This window comes from Peromyscus eremicus, chromosome 7, assembly GCF_949786415.1.
Source record: "Peromyscus eremicus chromosome 7, PerEre_H2_v1, whole genome shotgun sequence".
Classification (NCBI taxonomy): Eukaryota; Metazoa; Chordata; class Mammalia; order Rodentia; family Cricetidae; genus Peromyscus; species Peromyscus eremicus.
Genome location: NC_081422.1, coordinates 102,928,007 through 102,952,676, shown reverse-complemented (window position 1 = coordinate 102,952,676; position 24,670 = coordinate 102,928,007). Strand labels below are relative to the sequence as shown.

Genomic DNA, 24,670 nt, shown 5'->3' with positions numbered 1-24,670 from the left:
TGCCTCCCCTCTGAGACTGGCAGAGCTGTCTATACTTGACAGGGCCTCCTTGAACTCCTAGGAGAGCCTATAGAGAAATCTGTGACTATTATGAAGCAGATTCTTTGATATTCATACATTTTCACCTCCAGTCAGCAATTACCTAGGTACCACGTAAAGCTGTAAAATTAAGTTGTTCTTCAAGATGGTGACAGCTGTGACTCTTGGGGTACTTGGCCAGCTGCACGTTCTTTCACCTCCTCGGATTTTGTCTCTTCATGTTGTCCTGACAAGTGAGAGACTGGGGGGTAGACTGGGAGAAGTACTTTGGTATATAGTGATTGAACCCAAAATAACAGTGGGGGCTAATTGTAAACAAGGAGTGTTCCTGCCCAGGGCCCAGGGGTGGCATGTGAATTCTGTGTTGATACAGACCTCTCCATCAGTGGCACTGCCATGACACAGGACCAGAGTTGCAGCTCTGCAGCTTCAACCCCCTTGGGCACTTCCTCAACTGCACAGCTGCTGGGCTCCTGCTCATAGGCTGTGACCTTGACCGTTGGCACTGAGGGAAGCTCTGTAGCCACTGCTGGTGTACTTCACCGTGGAGACCTTCCTCTGGTGCCCTCAGTGGCTGTCCTTTGCTAAACATTATCAGGGACATCTTAAAGGTCAGGCAGGGGTGTGGTTTGGTTTGGTGTTGGCCCTGCAAAGGGTAGAGAAAGACGTGTTTCCATGAACTGACCAGATCCTTGGTTTTCTTCAAAGAAAAGTTGAGGCGATGTCATCTGCTCAAAGTTGAGTGGTTTATTCAAAATAAACTAAGTTTCTGATTATAAAAATGTGTGGAGTCTTCTTTCAAAGTGTGCAGGTAGCTGCCTTTTGTTCTTGCCCCTCCTCCAGGGGCTGTGAGAGCCCAGCCAGACTGAGCACTGCTTTTCTTCCTGTGGGGAGAAGGCAGCTCTGAGTGCTCCCTGCAGAAGGAAAAGTAGTAACTTGAAAGTCTCCTTTCCTTAGAGACAGATTGAGCCATTCCCTACAGACATCTTGGAATCGAGGGAGGAATGCCCTAAGCCCTGCCATTTAAAGACATCTGTGTTCCTCCAAAACAGATGCAGACCATATGGCAGAGGACATTATGGCTCTTGAAAGTTATAGACAAAACTCAGGTCAAAAACTGGAAATGGGTTTGTGTTCTGGTCTGTGTTGTCAGGTAAGTAAGCAGGCATTATTAGTGCAAGGAGCTGCAGGCTTAGATTGACACCAGCACTGTGGTGGGCTCCAGTCCACACTGCTGTCCTGGCCTCAAGTGTGCTGCCCTTATGCTTAGTACTTGGTACACAGTCAGGTGTGAAGGGACGTGAAGTCCACCCTAGAAGTGCCTCTATTTAGTTCACAAGGGACACAGAAGGATTTGGCCACTTAGTGATGTTTTTATGTGCATGTAGGTATTTTGTGTGCATGTGTACTATGTCTGTATAATCTGTGCACGCCTGGTGCCTGGGAATCAAACCCAGGTCCTCTGCAAGAGTAACAAGTGTTCTTAACACCTGAGCCAACCCTCCAGCCCCCACTAGTGAATTTGTTTACTGGGCAGCAAGCTCTGGGACCAGGTAAGCACAGGGCCATCCTTGAAAATCAGTGGGCATCAAAGTGCGATGTCATTCACACTATTTTTGGTGATCTGTACACAAAGAGCATCCCAGGTAAGATGGTTGAGTGGGTAAAGGCATTTCCCTGACAGCTGAGTGAGATCCTCAGGTTCCATTGGCAGAAGGAGAAAACTCCTGCACGTTGTCTCTGCCCTCCACACACTTGCCACAGCACAAACATACATACATTTAAAGGTTTTTAAAAAAAGTTTTAAGGGGCTAGAGAGTTGGCTCAGCAGTTTAGAGCACTTGTTACTCTTGCAGAGGACCTGGGTTCAATTCCCAGCAGCCACACAGTGACTTACAACTGTCTGTAACTCCAGTTCCAGGAGACCTAACACCCTTTTCTGGCCAGCAAAGGCATGCATATGCACAAATGCAGGCAGGCAGGCAGAACATACAAATTTTTCTAGAAATTTTTAAAAGGCTAGAAGGATATGGTCTGTATATTACTGTCTGAAAGTCACAGTATCTTTGATAAAATTCTAGGGGTAGCACACACACACCTATAATCCCAGAACCTGGGAGTCTGAGACAGGAAGATCACAAATTCAAGGCTAGCCTGGGCTGTTACCTAGTGAGACCTTGTCTCAAAGGGGAGAAGGGGGGAAAAAAAGCCATGCTAAATTGGCGAATCTTTTGCTTGGTGCTCATCAACAGTTGAAAACTATAGTTTCTAGAAATTGTTAATTGTCTGTATTACAATAAGAAATGATGGTGGCGCACGCCTTTATTCCCAGCACTCCGGAGGCAGAGCTAGGTGGATCTCTGTGAGTTTGAGGCCAGCCTGGTCTACAGAACAGGATCCAAGACAGGCTCCAAAACTACACAGAGAAACCCTGTCTCAGAAAAAAAAGAAATGGGTTTCTTGGGGGCCTAGAGAGATGCTCAGCGGTTAAGAGCACTGACTGCTTTTCCAGAGGACCCAGGTTCAATTCCCAGCACCCACGTGGCAGCTCACAACTGTCTTCTGTAACTCCAAGATCTGACACCTTCATACATACATATGCTAGCAAAACACCAATGTACATAAAATAAAAAATTATTTTTTTGAAAAGAGTTTTGGATCTGAGTAGTTCAAAGACAACTACAGGGGGGAAAACTGGAACTTCCTGTGTAGACCAGGCCTTGAACTTGAAGTTCCATGCTCTGAAGTTCTCGACTCAGGTTACAGGCATGTTCTACCACACCCTGCAAAGAAATTTGAATGTTCCTAAATTGGCAGTAAAGTTTTTTTTTTGTTTTTTTTTGGGGGGAGACAGGGTTTCTCTGTGAAACAGTCCTAGCTGTCCTGGAACTCGCTTTTTAGCCCGGGCTGGTTTCGAACTCACAGATGTCTGCCTGCCTTTGCCTCCCAAGTACTGGGATTAAAGGCGTTCACTGATACTGCCCGTTGATTTGTCTGTTTAAACCACAAACTTTTTGAGAGGGTCTTGCCATGTAACCTAGGATGGCCACCTGCTTTCACCTCCTGAGTATTGAGATTACAGATGGGGACCACCCACGCCCAGATTTGAGACTAAAACAGTGTAGCAGCACTTATACTCCTTTTCGTGATTAACTTTAGGCAGCTGGGGAGATGGTTCAGTGGGTAAAGTGATTGTCTCACAAGCTTGAGGTCCCGAGTTCAGGCCCACAGCACCTAAATAAATGTAGCGTAGGCATTGCAGTCTGCCTCTAATCCCAGTACTAAAGTGGGAGACAGGATCCTCAAAGCAAGGAGCTAGCCAGACCAGCTAATTGGTGAGCTCTGGGTTCAAGTCAGAAAGCCTGTTGAGTGAATATGGTGGAGAGAATGGAGGGAGGTATTGGTATCAATCTTAAGCCACTGTGTACACAAACACATGCATACACATTAAAAAATAAATTCTGGCCGGGCGGCGGTGGTGGCGCACGCCTTTAATCCCAGCACTCGGGAGGCAGAGCCAGGCGGATCTCTGTGAGTTCGAGGCCAGCCTGGTCTCCAAAGCGAGTTCCAGGAAAGGCGCAAAGCTACACAGAGAAACCCTGTCTCAAATAAATAAATAAATAAATAAATTCTGGGGGAAGAGGCCATGTCCTTGCCTCTGTGTAGGGACAACCAGGCAAACCAGGCATGCCACCAGAGACCTCTGCTCCCACTCCATATAAAGATGCAGGAACACTGGTGATGACTGGTACCATAGCATCTCTGTTTTTGTAGTAGAAAAATTAGAAGAGCCATTGCACCTGACATTTACTCCAGCGCAATGGCTGTTTAGGCCTTCAAGTATTCTCTTGTAAATAATCAGTGATTGAGCCGAGCGGCGGTGGCGCACACCTTTAATCCCAGTATTCAGAAGGCAGAGCCAGACAGATATCTGTGAGTTTGAGATCCAGGACAGGCACCAAAACTACATGGAGAAACCCTGTTTGGGGGGCGGGGATCAGTGTTTGTTATCTGAGATCTATGGGGTTACTCTTCCTTGGGAATTTCAGAGCCTTAGCATAACAGTCATAAGACATTCTTGGCAAACCTGGAATTCTTACAAATACTGAGATCAGATCTGAGGTTTTGTTGTGCTGGAAATGACTTGGTCTATGTAGCTCCTGGAACTTAGTCTGTAGACCAGGCTGGCCTCACAGAGATCCGCCTGCCCCTGCCTTCTGAGTGCTGGGATTAAAGGTGTGGGCCACCACAGCCATCACCACCCATGTTAAAAGTCCCTTTGTGCAACAATTAATAAAAGGGCTTCTGCAACGCTGTTTAGAGTTGAGTCCATCAGAGGCTGATGCCCTTGCTGCCAAAGAAGCCTTCATACATCCTGTAGTGTCTCAACACCAACAGCCTTCAGCTAAATCATCTTTCTCATTGCTGTCTGTTCCCTTCTGACCTGGAAAAGCCCAGAATCTCCTCTTGTGAGCTAGGAAGATTAACGAAGTTGTCTGAGGTTGACTAGACTAGTTAATAAGCTCTGGCATTTAGGGCACTGATGAAGCCTGCCATGGTAGAATGTTGGAAGTGACCTGTATTTTTTTTTTTTTTTGGCTCTTTTGGGGGGCCTGCCACCCAGCTCCCAAATAAATTACACATGGAGGCTTATTCTTAATTATGAATGCCTGGCCTTAGCTTGGCTTAGTTTCTAGCCAGCTTTCCTTAAACTATCCCATCTGTCTTTTCCCTCTGAGCTTTTCCCTTCTGTAAATCTTACTCTTACTCCGTGGCTTGCTGTGTAGCTGGGTGGCTGGCCCCTAGAGTCCTCCTCGTCTGGCTCCTAAAGCTCACCCTTCTACCAGATTTCTCCTTCTATATATTCTCTCTGCCTGCCAACCCTGCCTATCCTTTCTCCTGCCTTGCTATTGGCTGTTCATTTCTTTTCTTTTTTTTTTTTTTTTTTTTTTTTTTTTTTTTTTTGAGACAGGGTTTCTCTGTGTAGCTTTGCGCCTTTCCTGGGACTCACTTGGTAGCCCAGGCTGGCCTCGAACTCACAGAGATCCACCTGGCTCTGCCTCCCAAGTGCTGGGATTAAAGGCGTGCGCCACCACCGCCCAGCTTGTTCATTTCTTTATTAGACCATTAGGTGCTTTAGACAGGCAAAAAGTATCACAGCTTCACAGAGTTAAACAAATGCAACATAAACAAAAGTAACACACCTTAAAATAATATTCTGTAACAGACATGTCCTGTCTGGGACCAGAAAGTGCAGCCTTAATAGTATAGTTCCTTTTTGTACTGGGAGTGGGAGGTGTCAGCTGCCCTGTGGTGTGTACACCTCCTGAAGGTAACCCAGGAGTGTGTGTGCATGGGGCGGAGAAGTGTCAGCTGCCCTAGGGTGTGTACATCTCCCGAGGGTAACCCATCCTTAGAAAAGCGGGAGTTCGGCCGGGCGGTGGTGGCGCACGCATTTAATCCCAGCACTCGGGAGGCAGAGCCAGGCGGATCTCTGTGAGTTCGAGGCCAGCCTGGGCTACCAAGTGAGTCCCAGGAAAGGCGCAAAGCTACACAGAGAAACCCTGTCTCGGGAAAAAAAAAAAAAAAAAAAGAAAAGCGGGAGTTCAGAAATGCCTTGGCACTCAGCTGCCGCTGCCCTTACAATCTGCGTTTCATTTCTTCTGAGGCCCGGGTGTCCCGATTAGGGAAAAGCCCTCTCTTCCTCCCTCTTCCCACCCAATAGCTTTGAGGCAAGAGTGTTCCCACAAACCGAGCACCTGCTTCATTCTGAGGGCTACTGGGGTGGGGTGGGGGAGCCCAACCTTCCTGATTCTAGGACTCCTCCAGGGAGCTCTGACAGCCCCCGTCTGGATTTCAACAGCCCTGCAGTGCTGCGCATTGGGCAGCTTCCTGTAGCGTGACTTGCAGGACTCTCTTGGTGGTCCAGTCTGACCCCAGAAGGGCCTACAAGAAGGTCGTGGGAACTGCAGGGATCTGGTGTTGCATGCCTGGTAACTCCAGCAATTGAGAGGTGGAGGCAAGGAAATCAGGTCATCCTCAACTGCTGTGAGTTTGATGTGCCAGCCTGAGCTATATGAGACCCTGTCTTGTTTTGGTTAAAAAAAAAAAAAGAGGGAAGAGGGAGAAAGAAGAGAAAGAAAGAAGCCCGGAAAGCTGTTTGGTTAAGAGCACTGAAAGCACAGGTTCGGTTCCCAGCACACACATGGCGACTCACAAACTCACAGACTCACGGCCTGTAACCCCAGCTCCAATGCCTCTTCTGTCCTCCGCAAACAGGCACGCATGGAGTGCACGTACACATATGCAGCCACTCACATACACCTAAATTTTTTTTTTTTTTTTAAGATTTATTTATTATGTACACAGAAGAGGGTGCCAGATCTCATTACAGATGGTTGTGAGCCACCATGTGGATGCTGGGAATTGAACTCAGGACCTCTGGAAGAGCAGTCGGTGCTCTTAACCTCTGAGCCATCTCTCCAGCCCCACACCTAAAATTTTTAAATAAACTCATGCTCTATAACCTAATCATCAGGTGCGCGGTCATTGCCTCAGCAGCACCTTAACTCATAAAGCGCGACCTCCCCTTTCTGTCACTCCCGCCTCCCCTCTCCCAGGAGCGAGAATATGTCCGCTCTACTTTTCTGGAAGGTGGGAAAGGGGCGTCTTCACCTGGGAACCAAAAAACTACTAATAGCAACGGGATCTGTCCTAACGGTGCACCCCTGGTGTGCCTCCACATTCGTGGGGTGGCCTTGGCGATGGGGAGTATGCCGCTCGGGAAGCGACACCCTCGGTGCCAGCGAGGTCCCAGGATCTCAGAGTGGACCGACGAGCGCCGCTGCGTGCAGGCGCAGCATCCCGAGGCTGGGTCTTCTAGTGACCGCGGAGCGCGCTGACTCCGCCGTCCTGGTCCCGGCGGCTGCGCAGCGCGAGCACCCCCGCGGCCCCTCCCCTGGGCGCGCGCGCGACCTGGGCGCCATGGCGGCGGCGGCGGCAACCGTGCAGCGGCCTGAGACCGAGACGGCCGAGGAGGCCTCAAATCCGCAGTGGCCGCTGCCGCCGGAGCATCGCCCTTCCGTGCCAGCGACCCGACCAGGCGATGGCGAAGAGGCACCGGTGCGGCCACTGTGCAAGCCACGGGGCATCTGTTCCCGCGCCTACTTCTTGGTGCTGATGGTGTTCGTGCACCTGTACCTGGGCAACGTACTGGCGCTGCTGCTCTTCGTGCACTACAGCAACGGGGATGAGAGCACAGACTCCAGAGCCCAGCGCCACGAGCAGAGCCCCCAGTCAGTGCCAGCCTTGGGTCCCCTGGCTCGGCTGGAGGGCATCAAGGTAAGAACATCTTCTCCCCGCGCTGCCCCGCGCTCCAGATACTGCCTAGCCAAGCCGGACCGACCATGGCTCAGCTCTGGGCCCCCACGCTGCTCCGTGCATCACTGTGTGCAGGGGTCACGCGCACGCCTACTACTTTCCCACTGTCGCGCCCTGACACGGTACTTTTCTTGAGCAGTGCGGCCTGGCACATCAGCTGCCCTCTGTGTACTTTTCCTTTAGGTGGGGTATGAGCGGAAAGTCCAGCTGGTCGCAGGCAGGGATCACTTCATCCGAACCCTCAGCCTCAAGCCATTGCTCTTTGGTAAGTCCGCAGGACACTTCTGGAAAGAGCCAAGGGCTGCAGTGTCCACCTTGAGGCTTCTTTTGACCACGTGTTTTCTATTTTGAACATTTTGAACATGGCTGCTTTGTACAAGCGCTTTCGCATCCAGAGGATTACTAAAGTAGAGCTCCCTTCTCCATAACAGGACAGAGGTGAGGTGCCCTTTCCACACTCCCCTCCCAGCACCATGCTCCCCTCAGTAGATTCTTCCGTCATGGCTGGGCAGCATGACCCTGGGACAAGTGTCCAAACAGTTTATTGACATTATCTTTGGATGGTCAGTGCTACTAATCTGTCACATTCCAGAATCGGGGCAGGGTGGGAGACTGATAACCAGGTGCCAGCTGACCTGGGGGCCTCTGGGGGAGGGGGGCAATCATTCCTAAAGCTGATCCTGTGGTCTTATGAGAATCAGGCTGTCTAAATTCGAATAAACTGATACCCTCAATCCATCCCCTTTCCCCCCAAATCAGAAGCCCAGCTTCTTGCTTCTAGTATTCGAGAGTCTTAGGATTCTTGTCTTTCACCCTTCATGAGCAGTGCCCTTCAGGGTGACACTATTTAGCTATATCACACACAGCTCCTGCTTTCTGAGTTCTTATTAAATGATAGGCTTTGAATGTTATTTCCTTTAATTCTAATACAAAACTGTGGCGCTGTGAAGACCCTAAAGTCCTCCAAAGATGACCACTGTAAACAAGATCAGGGCACCATGCTCATGGACCTTACCAAGGATACATTTGTGCAGCCCTAGCTGGGCACTGGTGGCACTACCTTTAATGCCAGCACCCAGGAGACAGAGGCAGGTAGATCTCTGAGTTCGAGGCCAGCCTGGTCTACAGAGTGAGTTCCAGGACAGCCAGAGCTACACAGAGAAACCCTGTCTCCAAAAAAAAAAAAAAAAAAAAAAAAAAAATGTCTCTGGGTGGAGGAGATGATGGCTCAGATAAAGGTGCTTGTCACCAAACCTGACAATCCAATTTCCAACCCTGGGACCCACAGGGTGAAAAGGAGGAACCCACTCCCACAAACTGTCCTCTGACCGCCGTGCACGCGCACACATATATACACACAAATACATAAATATAATCTTATCTTCAAAGAAGAAGAGGCCTGGGCAAAGCCGAGTGCATGCCAATGTCACAGAGCTGAGAGGGCTCTGCCTGATGTTATGGACAGGAGCTATAAATAACAATGTCTCATGTGTGCCGTTGTGAGAGGGCTGTACAGGGCTGTGAACTGTTGTTATCAGTATTACTGTTGGATAACACTGAAACCTGTGTAAGGTCCCAATGCAAGTATTAGAAACAGCTTTTTCTGAAAATGGCATTTGAATGTGGAGGGAGCGGGAATAAACAAACCGGATGTGAGGTGGTAACTGTAGCAGAGGCAGAATTTTACCCAGGGCTGAAACTCTTAGCAGAGAAACAAGTGGGCCTCCCCGGAGAAATAGTTGAGCAGGGACATGCAGGACAGAAAAGAGCCAGCCTGTTAGCTCTCATGGAAGGGAGCTCAGGCCTGTGAACAGACCCTTTGTGTTGTATTTCCTGTCGTCAGCCACCCAGCCTGTGTATCTAACTCAAGTTTATGTTAGCATAAGTGAACCATAGGCTAGAGTCCTCTTAATTTGCAGCTTGTCCTATAAAGAAGAATAATTACAGACCCAGATTTGAAGTCCCCAAGAGCAAAGTACAAGCAACAGAAGAAATGTGAGGGCAGTAAACTGCTCTGGGGAGGCCATCAAAACGGGTCCCAGTTTCTGTGGAAACTTTCAAAGGATACAGTTAAGAGACTTGGCAATGTGCTATACTATGTAACTCCTGAACTTGGGAGGAAGAGGCAGGAGGATCCTGAGTCCGTGCCTTGGCTACATACCAGGAGTAGATATCAACAAGCAAACAACACCAGGACAAAAAGGGAGACACTGGAAGCTGTGTGGGTTCCTTTAACTCCAGCACTGGGAGACAGGCAGGTGGACCTTTGAGTTTGAGGCCAGCCTGGTCTACAGAGAATTCCAGGACAGCCAGGACTACAAGAGAAACTCTGTCTCGTAAAACATAAAAATTAATTTTTTTTTAAGAAATCAAGCTTTAAGAAAGCATGGGGGTGGAGGTAGGGATGTGGCCCAATTGGTAGCACACTTGCCTGTCTGTCTTAATGAAGCCCTGGGTTCAATTCCAGCGCCAAACACAACTAGGGGTGGTGATGCAGGCCTGACATCCAAGCACTCTGAAGGCAGAGGAAAGAGGGTCAGGAAGTCAAGGTCATCCTTAGCAAGCCTGAGGCCAGCCTGAGCTACATAAAGCTGTGGTGAGGGGTTGGGAGAAGGAGGTTCAGGCACGTGTAACACCAACTTCCTGTTTGAGTCCTCATTTCCCCCAGATACGTAGTTGTTTACTGGCTGGTGGCAGATAGCTCACGTTTTACTGCGAAAGCCCTGATGAGTGGAGAGGGGTAAGGAGAAAGAGTTAGGGATTGTGCAAGAAGTCCACTTACAGCTGGGAGTGCTAATCCCAGCTCTTGGGAGGTGGATGCAAGAAGATCAGTAGTTCAAAGCCAGCCTTGGTGTCTAGTTACTTTTCTTTTACTGTGAAGAGACACCATGACCAAGGCAACATATAGCAAGAAGAACTTATTGGGACTTAGAGTTTCAGATGGTGAGTCCATGACCATCGCGGTGGGGATTGTGGCAGCAGGCAGGCAGGCAGGCATGGCGATAGAGCAGTAACTGGAGATTACAACAGACCCACAAGCTTAAGGCAGAGAGCTAACTGGGAATTGGCCTGGGCTTTTGAAGCCTCAAAGCCCACCCCCAGTGACACACCTCCAATGAGGCCATAGCTCCTATTCCTTTCCAAACACTTCTATGAATTGGGGACCAAGTATTCAATCATGAGCCTATGGGAGTCATTGTAATTCAAAGCATCGCACTGGGCTACATAAGACCCTGTTTCAATGCCAGGCGGTGGTGTGCTTTTAACCCCAGCACTGGGAGGCAGAAGCAGGTAGATCTCTGAGTTCAATGCCAGCCTAGACTACACAGAGAAACCTTGTCTCAAATAAATATAAATAAATAAATAAATAAATAAATAAATAAATAAATAAATAAAATTTAAAAAAAGACCCTGTTTCAAAAGAAAAAGAAATCTGGTTTTGAAGAAGGGAAGTCACAGGGGAGAGTGGTCCAATGCAGTTCCAGAATGCTATGGTGTTGGGTGATCCAAAGAATACCTCATCCCAGGAAGGAGCAGTGTGTGCCTGTCTTCTGCACTTCCCTGACCACTGTCATCCTTAGGAGGTGGGCAGAGCTGAGGAGAATGGGCCTGCTGTGAGCTCTCCCCTCTCCACTACTGCTCTTAGCCAACCCGTGAAGTACCAGATGCCCAACGGATGTGAACTGGGAGGAGGTGCCTCCATCTCCTTGGGAGGAAAACTCAGTAGAGAGAAGAGTCCACACAACCTCCAGTGTCTCTTTTCATCCTGCTTTTATTTTACTTGTTTGTATCTACTCTTGATATGTAGCCCAGGCATGAGCTTAGAGCTTGCTATGAAACCCAGATTGACCCCAAACCCAGGATTCCTCCTGCCTCTTCCTCCCAAGTTCAGGAGTAACAGGCCTGTATGTTCATGTCCTGTCTCTCTCTTTAGGGAGCACCTCGTTTTCCTGTCTTTGTTCCTAGAGACACTTGGCAAGTGAGACCGAGATGACAAGAGGCCCAGTCTAAGCATTTGACAGATTTCTCTATTACTGGAGTCAGTGTTTCCAAAATATCTGGAACACTGGAGGTCAGCTGCCCTGTGAGTTGAGAAGTCAACCGGACCTTTGATGTTGCTTTGAGGCAGGGGAGTCCTGGCTGTCCTGGAGCTCACTCTGTAGACCAGGCTGGCTTTGAACTCACAGAGATCCACCTGCCTCTGCCTCCAGAGTACTGGGGTTGGAGGCGTGTGCCACCACGTCCTGCTGAGAATGAACTGCTCTGAGTCATGTCACCTCCTTGGGGATCTTGCTTTCCTATAACGACTCTGCTCTGTCTACCTGCCCTTCCCTCTCTACTTTTTGAGACAGGGTCTTCCTGTGTAGCCCTAGCTGACCCGTGACTGGTGACCCCCGTCTGCACCTCAACTGCTGGAGAATCACAGACGTGTACAGCATGTTTGACCTTTTGGGGGGAGGAGGGTAGAATTTTTTTTTTTTAACATAAACTCTCACACTGTAGCTCAGGCTGCTCCAGACTCACTATGAACTCATGATAATCCTCTTGCTTTTCCCTTCCAAAAGCCAGGCTTTCAGGTATGACCTACCATATCTGGCATGTGTATGTGTGTGTACGTGCACATGCACATGTGTATACACAGGTCAACACTACATGTCAGTTTTTATTTGCTATAATTGTATGTGTGCATGAAAGTGAATGCGGGCACACATGCCAGAACACGCATGTGGAGTTGAAAGGCAACTTTCAAGAGTCATTTCTCTCCTTCCACCACGGGCTCCAGGGACTGAACTTAGACCATCGGGCGTTTGTGGCAAGTGCTCATACTGTACCCACTGAGCCACCTCACCAAGCCTGTAACTCGCTCACGCAACCACACTGGCTGGCCGGTGGGTACCTGGGGTCGTCCTTGCCTATCCTTTAACTTGGGTGCTGGAGATCTGAACCCAGGTCCTCTACGCTGTGCATGGTGGCGCACGCCTTTAACTCCAGCCCTTTGGAGGCAGAGGCAGGTGGATCTCTGTGAGTTCCAGGCCAGCCTGAGCTGTTCCAGACAGGGTCTTACTGTCTCCAAGCAAGCAAATAAATAACTAAACAAATGTGACTCAGTTCCTCAAGCTTACAAGGCCAGGGTTTCGCCAACTGAGCCATCTCCCCAGCTCCAATTATCTTGCTTGGAGACAGCATCTCACTCTGTAACCCACTCTGCCCTCAGATTCATAATCTTTGGAGCTGGTGAGATGGTATAGATGGTTAAGACCACTTGCTGCTCTTCCAGAGGACCTGGGTTCAATGCGGCTCACAACCTGCATAGTCCAGTGCCAGGGGTCTGACACCTTCTTTAGCCTCTGCAGACACCAATCGTGCACATAAAATAATAACATTCTTTTCAAAATGGACAATTTCCTGTCTCACTCTTGAGTGCTTGCCCCATACTTTGCAGAATTTCTAGCCCCTATTCTTGGCCCTGGTGATGGCGCTACCCGTGGAGAGCTAGCTGCAGACTTTGATGGCTTCAGCAGAAACTGTAGTTACCAACAGGTGGCCCCCTGCACCTTCCAGCTAACACTTCCTGTATGGGGTCCTGAATGGAGCTTGCACGCTCACGTGGTATCTAGGTGAAGCAGAGTCACATTGTTAGCAACTCTGGTGAGGGCCAAGAACCCACATTCAACAATTCTAGTCATGAGTCCAAATCAGTGTCCTCTGCCAGAGGTTATACGCTGTACCAGTCTGCCCTTTACTGTGGAATGGATCATGGAACTAAGTGACAAGCTAGGGTGGTCTCTAGTGTCGTCCCCCCCAGCCCCTCCACTTAGCTAATTAAGATCTTCCTGTCTGATGCTCTGCCCTTGGAATCAGGCTCCTAGGGACACCATTCTCCTAAAAGAATTTTTGTTTCCTGAGGATCTCATGAAACTCAGGAACTCCCTACGCAGCCAAGGATGACTTATTGTTTGTTTCTATTGATGTTCTAGCATGATTGTAAAGAAATTTATGTATTTTTATTCTAATTACCATAGAATCTGGGTATCCCTCTTACATGTGTCATGGTTCACATACATGTGTATTAGGTGTAAAGGGGGGACTGGAGAGGTGACTCACAAAAATCACAGAACCCACGGAAAAGCTGGGCACAGTAGGACACATCTGTAATTCCAGTATTCTTATGACAAGGTGAGGGGTGGAAACAGGAGAATTCTGGAAGTCTGCAGGACCCCTAGCCTACTGTGTATGCAATCGTGAACAACTAAAAAAGAGGCCTGTCGGTCTGGAGAGATGGCTCAGAGGTTAAGAGCACTGACTGCTCTTCAAGAGGTCCTGAGTTCAATTCCCAGCACCCACATGGTGGCTCACAACCATCTGTAATGAGATCTGGTGCTCTCTTCTGTGTACAAAATAAATAAATAAATCTTTAAAAAAAAAAAAAAAAAAAAAAAGAGGCCTGTCTCGGACAAGACAGAAAGCAAGGACAAAGCCTGAATCTGTCCTCTGTCCCCTGACCTCCATATTCATACACACCCACCCTTATGCAAACACACACACACACACACACACACACACACACACACACACTCAGAACTCTCCAAAGTCACTGATACACATGTCCAGGACCCCTCGGATGAGCCTGCAAGCCCCAGACCCTACAGCTGCCATGCTGCAGGATGTGGGGGAAGGGCACATGTGAGGACGAAGGTCCCGCTGCCCAACCCCCACCTTGGTGCCCTTGTTTTTTTTGAGGCAGCTGCCTGCTGGAGGGGTCTCCTCCCCAACCCGAGTCTAGTTTTCTTGATCCCTTCAGGACTGATTTGAAAGGTGTAGTTTGACCATGGCATTGAGTATAGTGAAGATGAGTGCCAGAACGCACACAGGGTACACTGGGTGGGAGCCCCTGACCACTTCTGTGACACAGGTTGTAGCCCACGGTGAAGTCTCTCTGAGAGATAATTGGTCGAGAAAAGCCACCGCAGGCTATGAGGGCATGCAGCTGGCTTGCCAGACCTGTCACCGGCTGCAGCATGGTAATGGCCCTGTGGTGTGGGAGAAGCAGGGTAATCAAGTAGAGCCTCTCATGCTCCTAGCCCTGCCTTGTAGCAAGGAATACTCTGTGGTTGCTGGGCAACAACACTCTGGTCACCTAGCAACAGCTCTGCAGCCTAGCATTCTGCTTGGGCCACATCTCATACCTCAGCCCTGCCCCCCTCATCTCCTGCCTCCCTCACCCAGGCTTCTTTCCAACCTTCCAGTGCACCTCCCCCACCAGCTTCTTCGTCATCCCCCATCCAGAGAGGGCTGAGGGAGGAGGGCCCTGCACCCTGGCTCCTCACCTCCAACCCAAACGGAGGGAGCACGCAGCACTTCTGCCCCTTCTCCCCTCTGGCCGGGGCAGGAGCTGGCACAGCAAACGGTGTCCTTGCCTTTGAGTTCTGAAAGAATCCATTCTCGCTGCTACTCACAATCCAGAGGCTCCGGCTCCGGGAGGGGTTTTCTCTGCCCAGAAGGAGCTGAGGAAATGCTGTTCAGAGGCAAAGTTAGGCTGGGGTAGAACAATCAGCTTTGTGACCTTTTGGCTTCATCTCTTGCCGGCATCCCTTGGGCAGGCAGAGCTTCTGAGTTTCCACTGCAAAGGAGTCCTGGGTCTCCATTTGACCATGGCCTGCCTCTTGTCCTATCTTGACATTCAAGATACTTTTTTTTTTTTTTTTTTTTTTTTTTTTTTAAAGATTTATTTATTTATTATGTATACAGTATTCTGCCTGTATGTATCTCTGCAGGCCCAAAGAGGGCACCAGATCTCATTACAGATGGTTGTGAGCCACCATGTGGTTGCTGGGAATTGAACTCAGGACCTTTGGAAGAACAGCCAGTGCTCTTAACCTCTGAGCCATCTCTCCAGCCCCAAGATACTTTGATAGTTTGTGGTTACCGACCAAGAACACAAGCCTGGGGCTGGAGAGGTGACTTGGCGGTTAAGAGCCCTGGCTGCTCTTCTAGAAGACCTGGGTTCAATTCCCATCACCCACATGGCGGCTCACATCTGTCTGTAACTCCAGTTCCAGGGCTTCTGACACCCTCACATATACATACACACAGGCAAAACACTAATGCAAATAAAATAAAAATTAAAAAAAAAAACAACCCACAAATCCCATAGGTTCAGCATCAGTGACCTCTGACCTATGCCATCTTTCCCAGGGTACTTACTTCCCTCTGCTAGGAACACTAACAAAAACCAATCTTTATTTCCTCCCTTCCCCACATCAGCATCAGCACCTAATACTGATCGGTGATCAAAGGATTAATGAAGAGCCAGCCTTCCAGAGCAGCCCTGACGGAGGGCACCACATTTACCCACTCTCTGCACCTGGCACACTCTGCCCTTCTTATCAAGACACAAGGGGGCAAAGAGGGAGCAGAGGAAGCCTCACAGGGCATTGGGTGACATCCCTTAGGCAAGCTTGTGCAACTGGGGATCTGCTACTGAATGACCTTGGCTGCTGTGTCATGGGTCAGCAAGTAGGCCGGATGCATCTCTGGGTGCCCTGTGTGCGTGGAGCAGTCCATGGCTTGGGGAATGGTCGTGCACTGTGTTGGGCCCCAGGTGCCATGTCACCACCAATGTCAACAGACACCAGAGCCCCCTCTCATCAGTTCTCTTTGTCCTGGTCTTAATGAGCTGAGGTTAAGAGCTTTCTGTTGTTGTTTTGATTTTTTGAGACAGGGTTTCTTTGTGTAGCTCTGGCTGTCCTGGAACTCGCTTTGTAGACCAGGCTGGCCTCAAACTCACAAAGATCTGCCTGCCTCTGCCTCCCAAGTGATGAGATTAAAGGCGTGCACCACCACTGCCTGGCTGAGGTTAAGGGCTTTTAAGGGCTGTGCCCACCCAGAAAGTTCTGAGGGTATTTGCAAAGCTCACAGATGCCTGCACCTACCTAATTAGGACCCAACATACTGACTTAGTTAGCTGTTTGCTTGTTCTGTTTTGTTTTGTCTGAGACAGGGTCTCATGTAGCTCAGGCTGGCCTTGAACTTGCTATGTGGCAGAAGGTGACCTTGAACTTCAGATCCTCCTCTTCCTCCTCCCAAGGAGTGTAAGTGTGTACCTCCACACCCAGTTTTATGTGGTGCTGGGGATCCAATCCAGTACTTCATTAACAAAGGGGGTGGTGGGCTAGAATTAGCTTCACTGGGCTTGGCTTGCATATTCCTTGTACCTAATAAAGAAATCTGGGCCTGTGTTTTCTACTTCAGGCCCCCTTTTCCTTTTTATTTAAGTTCTCTGTCTTTAGCAACCAACAGGTGATAATTAATAAGCAATTGGGCCTGTCCCACTGTTCAGCAGTACTGTCTCCCAGTGTCTGCTCACGACCCTTCTGGGGTCCTGCAGATTAGAGGGGGGTCTTTGTCCTTTTCTGTCTTCAATGTTACAACATCTGGGGTTTCAACACCAACCCTTGAAAGCTGACTCTGATTGCCAATCTGGTTCTGAGTATAGTATCTGGGGGCCCCCCGCAAAGTGCTTGGGTTCTTCAAGTATTGGAGAGGTAACAGGGCCCGGCTTCTGATATGAGTGGAGAGATTCAAGAGCTGTAAGGAATGCTTAGAGCACTGTTGGCAGAGTGTGATCAGCTGTGGCCATTAGTAAAAATGGCTCCCATCCTTGCTGTAGGCCGGTTTCCTTCTTGGCTATGACTGCTTTGTCATGCTAGAGGTAGGACTGGGAGAAATGGCTAGCTGCTCTCAGGAGGCCGTACAGCTCTTTTCCTGCTGGCTTCCTGTCTCTCAAGGAATTCTTTCCTTTAAAAAAAAGTTGTGGCGGCCGCAGGACTCCTGGAAGCACCTGTGCCGCGAGATGTGGGCGGTCCACATTTGAGGCTGGGGTCTAGCTCTTTCAGGCCACCTGCCAGCTGTGGCTGGTATGTGGACGTGTAACCACAGAGCGAAGTCTCAGGCCAACAGTCTTTCCTCGAGGCATAGAGGACTGGAGCATGCGAAGTGAGCCCCACTCACTTCCCAGTACTGGGTAACTCAGCCTCTGCCATACAGACAGCACTTGTGCGGGAGAACAAGGGGAGGCCCTTGGATCTGCCTAAAGCAGTGGTTCTCAACCCGTAGGTCATGGCCCTTAACCATTAGAAACATCAGATAATTTTATTACTATTCATAAGAGTAGCAAAGTTACAGTTATAAGGAAGAAAGGAAAATAACTTTAGGTTGGGGGATCACCACGACATGAGGAGCTGTATTAAAGGCCACAGCGTTAGGAAGGTTGGGAACCGCTGCCCTAGAGCAGTGCTGAAAGGGAAACTGAAGATAAGAACCACCCGCTGTCTCTCTGACCTTTAAAATATGATACAGCCGGGCGGCGGTGGCACACACCTTTAGTCCCAGCACTCGGGAGACAGAGGCAGGCAGATCTCTGTGAGTTTGAGGCCAGCCTGGTCTACATAACAAGCCAGCTAGGGCTATATAGTGTGGCCATGTCTCAAAAAACCTACTTCCCCTTGTACACATACACCCAGGAAGAAGCCAGGTTAAGTATGGTGATACACACCTGTAATCCTAGCACTTAGGAGGTCAAGACAGAGGGATCAGGAGTTCAAGGACATCCTTGGCTACATAGCAAGTTTAAGGTCATCCTGGACTCAGACCCTGTCTGAAACAATAGCAACCACAACAAAAAAGCTGCCTGGGCTCAAGGGCAGACGACAGGATCGTGGCTAAGTGCGCTGAGAACAACGAAACTTTTGGTAAATATGGGCTGTGCTATGATGCCACTCCAGACAATACTGAAAACATTGAAATCAGCCAGCACCCAAGAATACTTGCTCCTTCTGTGGCACAACCAAGATAAAGAAATGGATGTGGGCATCTGGCACTGTGGTTGCTGCATGGAAACAGTGGCTGGCAGGGCCTTGACCTACATACACCGCCACTTCTTTTGTGGTCCTGTCAGCCACCAGAAGACCAAAGGACTTGAGAGATCAGTAGACATGCTACCATTTGAGACATCCCTAGCCTGCAGTAAATTTATGTTTAAAAAAATCAAAAAAGAGGTCAACCCTCTGCCATTCAGTTCACTCTGTGGCTTTAGGTCTCATGCTGAGGTAGATCAGTTGTCTATCTTAGCCCCAGCTCACTCCTATGAGCCCCCCCTTGAAAAATGTGTGTTGTTACCAATGAGACAGGACAAGAGACCCCTTCATCCCAAACACTAGTAAAAACCTTGCAGGGCAACTCAACCTTAAGATATAGTCTTGCCAGGTGCACATACCTTTAGTCCCAGCACTCGGGAGGCAGAGGCAGGCAGATCTCTGAGTTCGAGGCCAGCCTGGTCTACAGACAGAGTTTCAGGCCTGTTCTCAAAAAAAAAAACAACAGCAAAAGTCCAGGGTGGATGTAAATGGATATGTAAAGTCCTCCAGCTCTGATGGCCACCAAGGGACAGAAATACCCAAGAATCTTGGCGGGGGGTGGGGGGTGGGGGTGGGAGTACTTGGTGCCTAGTACTTCAACTCAGTCATCGGCATCACATACCCCCTCTTCTGACAGAAATCCCGGGCTTCCTGAGTGATGAGGAGTGTCGGCTCATCATCCACCTGGCACAGATGAAGGGCTTACAGCGAAGCCAGATCCTGCCCACTGAAGAGTACGAGGAGGCAATGAGCACCATGCAGCTCAGCCAAATGGACCTCTTCCAGCTGTTGGATCAGAACCATGATGGTCGCCTGCAGCTCCGAGAGGTTAGGAACCCGGGTCTGATGTGTACAGGAGAGAATACCCAGAATTACCTTCCAAGTTGCCATGCCGCTGTGTAGGTTAACGTTGGCCTCTGCAGTCAAATGCTACCCCGGGCTTGCTTGGGCATGCCCAGGCCCCAGGGTCTATCCTCCTTTCTCCTCTGAGAGTCCCTTACTGCCCTAGAGACCCAGGATGGCAAGAACATCCCTTTGTGGGGAGGCATTTATCTATCACTGGTTCTTCGCTACTGTGTCTAAAGATGGCGGTGGGACAGAAGTGCTGAGGTGCCCGTCAGCTTGCATCTCTCCCCCCACACCCTTCAAAGACTTCCGAGAGAAGAGCTTGGCAGAGTGTGGTCCACTTCTCACACTGGACCTGCTTTGCCTGAGGGTCCTGGTAGTTAGGTCCCAGCCGGATGTCCTGCTTCCTGTCCTGTCTTCATAACCAGGCCTTTGCCTCCCCCTGCCCTCCCCTGGAGTGTCTGAGGGTGGCATAGGTCTGCTGTCATTCTGCCCCCAACCACTCAACGGCAGGCCCGGGAATTAGCCCTCCGGCATGTGTGCCTCCTCTCTGGCTTCCTTCAGAGATGTGGTAGGACTTCCACTCACCCTCACCTCTGCACAGAGACCTTGCGTTATCCTGTGTCCTTACCCATGCCCCGTCATTGAAGCCTTTAGCTCTATAACAAGATTCGTAAAGCCTCATCTGTTCTGGTGATCTGTGACTAGTCGGGGAAACCCTACCATTGAAAGTAGGGAAACTGAAGGGCCTTCCTGTGCTTTAGGTCCTAGCCCAGACTCGCCTCGGAAATGGACGCTGGATGACTCCAGAGAACATTCAGGAGATGTACTCTGCAATCAAGGCAGACCCTGATGGTGATGGTGAGCTCACACCCTCCACAGTTCTGTGCTTGTGAGCTGTGTCCTCCTCCCAGGAGCATGCCCCGGAAGGCTTGCCTGCAGGCAGCTTCCACACCCTGCTTTTAAAGTGGACAGAGGTAGGGAGGGGAGGGCCCAGCCTTGCTGTAACCCCTGGGAAGCAGGTGGACAGCCAGACCCCCTCACTCTCCTTGGTGGCAGTCTACATGACAGTCTCCTGGAGACCCTTTTGGCTGTATCAGAAGCGTCTAGCAAACCCAGTGAAGAATTTAGCCGGATCGTGTGGCTGGAGGGCTGCTATACTCTTAAATATGATGTCAGGCTCCCCATCCTCACCTTTAGTGGAATCTGGGTTGTCAGAATAACAGCACAGCCACCAGCTCTTCCAGAGCCCTGGATGAGGTACCCCTGCTTAGGGGGCTGGGCAGGAACAGAGGAGTCTGTTCTCATCTGGGGGGCGGGTCAGGATCTCTTTGCTAGGGTGACTGGTATTGTAGCAGGAAGGACTGGCCAACAGGGTTCCACCCAGGATGGGACTTGAGGGCACCTCTGGGAACTAGCCCTGCTTTCACACTACAGTGTGGAAGGTCCTGGAGGATACTCAGCCCAGGCTATTCTCCCTCCTCGCCCTCTATAGGTTGGAGCATCCTCACACTCCTGCTGGGCAGGCTGCAGAGCCTGGGGCCATCCTGGCCATACGGCTCAAGTGTATTATGGAGACCCTATGCGGGTCTCTAGTAGGGTTGGGCTCCTTCCTTTTCGGGACCAAATCAAGGCTTAAACAGAAAACAAACTTCTCTGGGTCTTCCCTCAGGGCCCGATGTGACAGAAACCAGGTTCATCTGACCCGAGTCCAGGTGGGGACAAGTGCACATGGCCCCCCAGTGCCTGAGGCCAGGGGCTGCTGCTCCCTTTGGGGTAGGTAGGGAGGTGCTGCCTGCTGCTGTGCCCTGCTCCACAGGGCCTGGCAGGCACTGATGAGCTAACCCTGCGCAGGAGTGCTGAGTCTGCAGGAGTTTTCCAACATGGACCTTCGAGACTTCCACAAGTACATGAGGAGCCACAAGGCGGAATCCAACGAGCTGGTGAGGAACAGCCACCACACATGGCTCCACCAGGGAGAGGGTGCTCACCATGTCATGCGTGCCGTCCGCCAGAGGTGAGCATCGGCGATCAGTCTTCCTGGGGCAGGGTCTACACAAGTCCAAAGGAATGGAACTGATGAAGTAAATTAGGATTAAATTCCAATTGTTAGAACAGGAGTCTGACCCACTGAAAAACAGTCGTCTATTGAAGGTACGTTAGCCCTCCTTTGTGGGCAAACGATTGGCATTAGAAATACATCAAATGTTCATTTTCGCCAGGTGGTGGTGGCACACGCCTTTAATCCCAGCACTCGGGAGGCAGAGCCAGGCGGATCTCTGTGATCCAGCCTGGGCTACAGAGTGAGATCCAGGACAGGCGCAAAGCTATACAGAGAAGCCCTGTCTCAAAAAACCAAAACAAAACAAAACAAAAAAAAAAAAAAAAAATTACTTTCTGTTAATTAGGAAAATGAGGAGTTATTTCTGCTCAGAAAAGCCCCCTCCTTGAACAGACAGGCTTCATAAGCCGGGTTGGTGCCTCACACCTGTGGTGCTGCAGTCTGAAGCCAAGGCCTGGACTTAAAGTGAAACTGTCTCAAAAAGCCCAGAAAGATGAGGCTAAGATGGTTGGCCAAGCGCTTGCCAGGAACACAAAAAGGAAAGTTTGGTCCCAGAACTGCATAAAACCAGACATTGCTGTGAATATCTACAATTCCAGAATTTGGGAGGGGGAGGCAGAAGCATCAGGAGCTTAAGATTGTTCTAGGCTACAGAGTTCCAGGCCGACACAGACCCCATCTAAAAAATAACAAAGAAAACAAAAAAATAAAAACAGGTTTTGAATGAACAACCTTATTCTAGGAGGAGAGTTGAGAGTCTGACTTAACAGCCATCTTATTTTCCCTATTAATTGAATATCTCTATGTCTGGCAGCCTGGGATGCTAAGAGCTCATCACCACCACCACAGACCCTTTGTGCGCTCTCTCTCTCTCTCTCTCTCTCTCTCTCTCTCTCTCTGTCTCTCTCTGTGTGTGTGTGTGTGTGTGTGTGTGTGTGTGTGTGTGTGTAGTGTCTCATGTATCCCAGACTCACCTCAAACCATCTATCTAGCCAAGGATAACCTTGAATTTCTGATCTTCCTGCTTACATCTCCCGAATACTGGGGTTACAGGTACACACCACATCCAGTTTGATCCAGTTTGTTTGGTGCTGGGATTGAACCCAAGGCTTGTACAAATTAGGCAATTAAACTACATTCCTAGCTCAGCCTTCCTGTTCTTAGAAGTCCAGTCTAGACTGGCTTATGGGACTTCCAGGGGAGGTGAATAGGGGTAAAGTTCGTGGCTAGCCCAGGATCCCCCTTGGTCAGCTCCTTAAGCTGACCATCTTACTGAATGCCTGCTGCCTACCAGGGTGCTGCGCCTCACTCGCCTCTCACCGGAGATTGTGGAGCTCAGTGAACCACTGCAGGTTGTACGATACAGTGAGGGAGGCCACTACCATGCTCACGTGGACAGCGGACCTGTGTATCCAGAGACCATCTGCTCCCATACCAAGCTGGTAGCCAATGAGTCTGTACCCTTCGAGACCTCCTGTCGGCAAGTACCCCCCCCTCCCCCGGGGGTTGGTTCCAATTCCCAGACTGGTACCTTGAGGACACAGGATTAGCTTGGTATGGGGCCAAGAATATACTGGGCCATCCTGGTCAGCCATGGCCTTACTTTCCCCTCAAGTGTCCCCTTCACTGTTTATGGAGTAGCAGGAAAGTGGGGGCCAGTGGCCGTTGTGTCCACTCAAATGAGAACAGACACTGAAACTTGTCCCCATAAACATTGCTCTTGACTGCACTGCTGGGGATCGCAGCCTCCCGTAGCCGGGTTACCCTCTGCCTGCACAAAGTTAGGGTTCCATGTGGCCATTCTGGCTCAGTCCTTCTAGTTGCAAGGAGACTGCACGTTGTTCCTGCTTCTACTTACCTTTCCCAGCCAGGTCTCTGGTTAAGGTCACACATAACTTACCTAAATACACCTGTGATCTTGGCCACACAAGAAGAATGGGTCTGTGAGGTAAAGGGCTAGAGATGTCTTGGCCGTCCTGGCCTGACCCTGTGGCCCCTGGTAACCTGGACATTTTATCCTGCCCACAAGTGGGAATATCCATGGTTGGGGATCCGCTTAGCAGCGCCCCTCTGCCTTGCAGCTACATGACAGTGCTGTTTTATTTGAACAATGTCACCGGTGGGGGCGAGACTGTCTTTCCTGTAGCAGACAACAGGACCTATGATGAAATGGTAAGGGCCAATGGGCTGTTACTTTTGTGGGTTGGTAGGGCCTTGGGCAAATGTATACACACCCTTCCAGACCTGGGATGAGGGCACTGGTCTGTTTTCCCTCTAGCCAGCTCTGCCTGCCTGATCATATAATGGCAGGCAGTCTGAAAAGGTCATCACCTTGTTGCCCACAGAGTCTAATTCAGGATGATGTTGATCTCCGCGACACTCGAAGGCACTGTGACAAGGGGAACCTTCGTGTCAAGCCCCAGCAAGGAACTGCAGTCTTTTGGTACAACTACCTGCCTGATGGGCAAGGTGAGGGCTTATGGCCAGGTCTTGGGCTCCTCTAAGGGAGCTTATCCTCCTGCCACCCTGGAGGCTGTTTCTGTCTGCCCTTCAAATAGGCTCTGCCACAACCAGTGATTTTGATAGGTCACAGCAGCAGCCAGCCTGTCTTCCTCATGCATCAGCCTTTCTGCTTTCTGGGGCTAGGGAAAGTTCTCTCAACAACCCAGGCTGGGAAGAGCTATGGACAGCCTTGGCACCAGGGACGCTGGTTTCAGAGGACCAGTGTGTTGACCATGCCTTAGTGGGTGAGATGCCTAGTTCTTCCATGGGGATTAGGTGTTTGCACAGCTCAGGCTGGTCCAACCTAGGGGTCCCTCCAACTTGTTCCTTTGTTCACGCCACCTTCTTCCCCTAGGTTGGGTGGGTGAAGTGGACGACTACTCATTGCACGGAGGCTGCCTGGTCACCCGCGGCACCAAATGGATCGCCAACAACTGGATCAATGTGGACCCTAGCCGGGCACGGCAAGCTTTGTTCCAGCAGGAGATGGCTCGTCTGGCGCGGGAAGGTGGTGCCGACTCGCAGCCCGAGTGGGCCTTGGACAGGGCCTACAGTGATGCCCGCGTGGAGCTCTGACGAGGCGAGGCCCAGATGCGAGTCACCCGCTGCCCAGCGTCAAAGACCCTGCAGGTCCTCTGTTCTACTGCAGACTAAAGTTCTGGCCGATCTCTTGCCCTACCCCTCCCTGTCTGCAGCCGCGTTGCAAGGCGCAGTTCCTGCATTCACGTTATTTATTGGTGTACGGCCTCCATGCTGCTCCATCAAATAAAACCGCAGGGCTCCGAGCCGGGGGCAGGCCAGCTAAGCGCCCGCACGGGGGAGGGGAGGCCGCCGCTCTCCCGGCCAGCCTCCGGGAGGGGGGCGGGGCGGCTCCCGGGCTGGGCCAATCGCGAGCGAGCTGGCGTGGGCAGCCGGTCGTCATTGG

General features: G+C 50.4%; 1 protein-coding gene across 1 annotated transcript; it reads left to right on the top strand.

The window, feature by feature from the left end:
- The first annotated feature begins 7,019 nt into the window (after positions 1-7,019).
- On the top strand, positions 7,020-24,530 carry P4htm (prolyl 4-hydroxylase, transmembrane). Its single transcript, XM_059268695.1, has 9 exons — positions 7,020-7,380; positions 7,603-7,684; positions 18,973-19,163; positions 19,946-20,042; positions 21,036-21,198; positions 22,538-22,723; positions 23,325-23,415; positions 23,589-23,712; positions 24,101-24,530. The coding sequence occupies exons 1-9, from the start codon at positions 7,024-7,026 to the stop codon at positions 24,319-24,321; spliced, it is 1,512 nt and encodes a 503-aa protein (XP_059124678.1). The 5' UTR covers positions 7,020-7,023; the 3' UTR covers positions 24,322-24,530.
- Positions 24,531-24,670: the final 140 nt, after the last annotated feature.

Bases quoted from the DNA above. Each gene is read 5' to 3' on its own strand.
- P4htm (XM_059268695.1), top strand. From the start codon at position 7,024: ATGGCGGCGGCGGCGGCAACCGTGCAGCGGCCTGAGACCGAGACGGCC. The intron at 7,381-7,602 runs GTAAGAACATCT...CTTTTCCTTTAG, and splicing joins CTCGGCTGGAGGGCATCAAG to GTGGGGTATGAGCGGAAAGT. The intron at 23,416-23,588 runs GTAAGGGCCAAT...TGTTGCCCACAG, and splicing joins ACAGGACCTATGATGAAATG to AGTCTAATTCAGGATGATGT.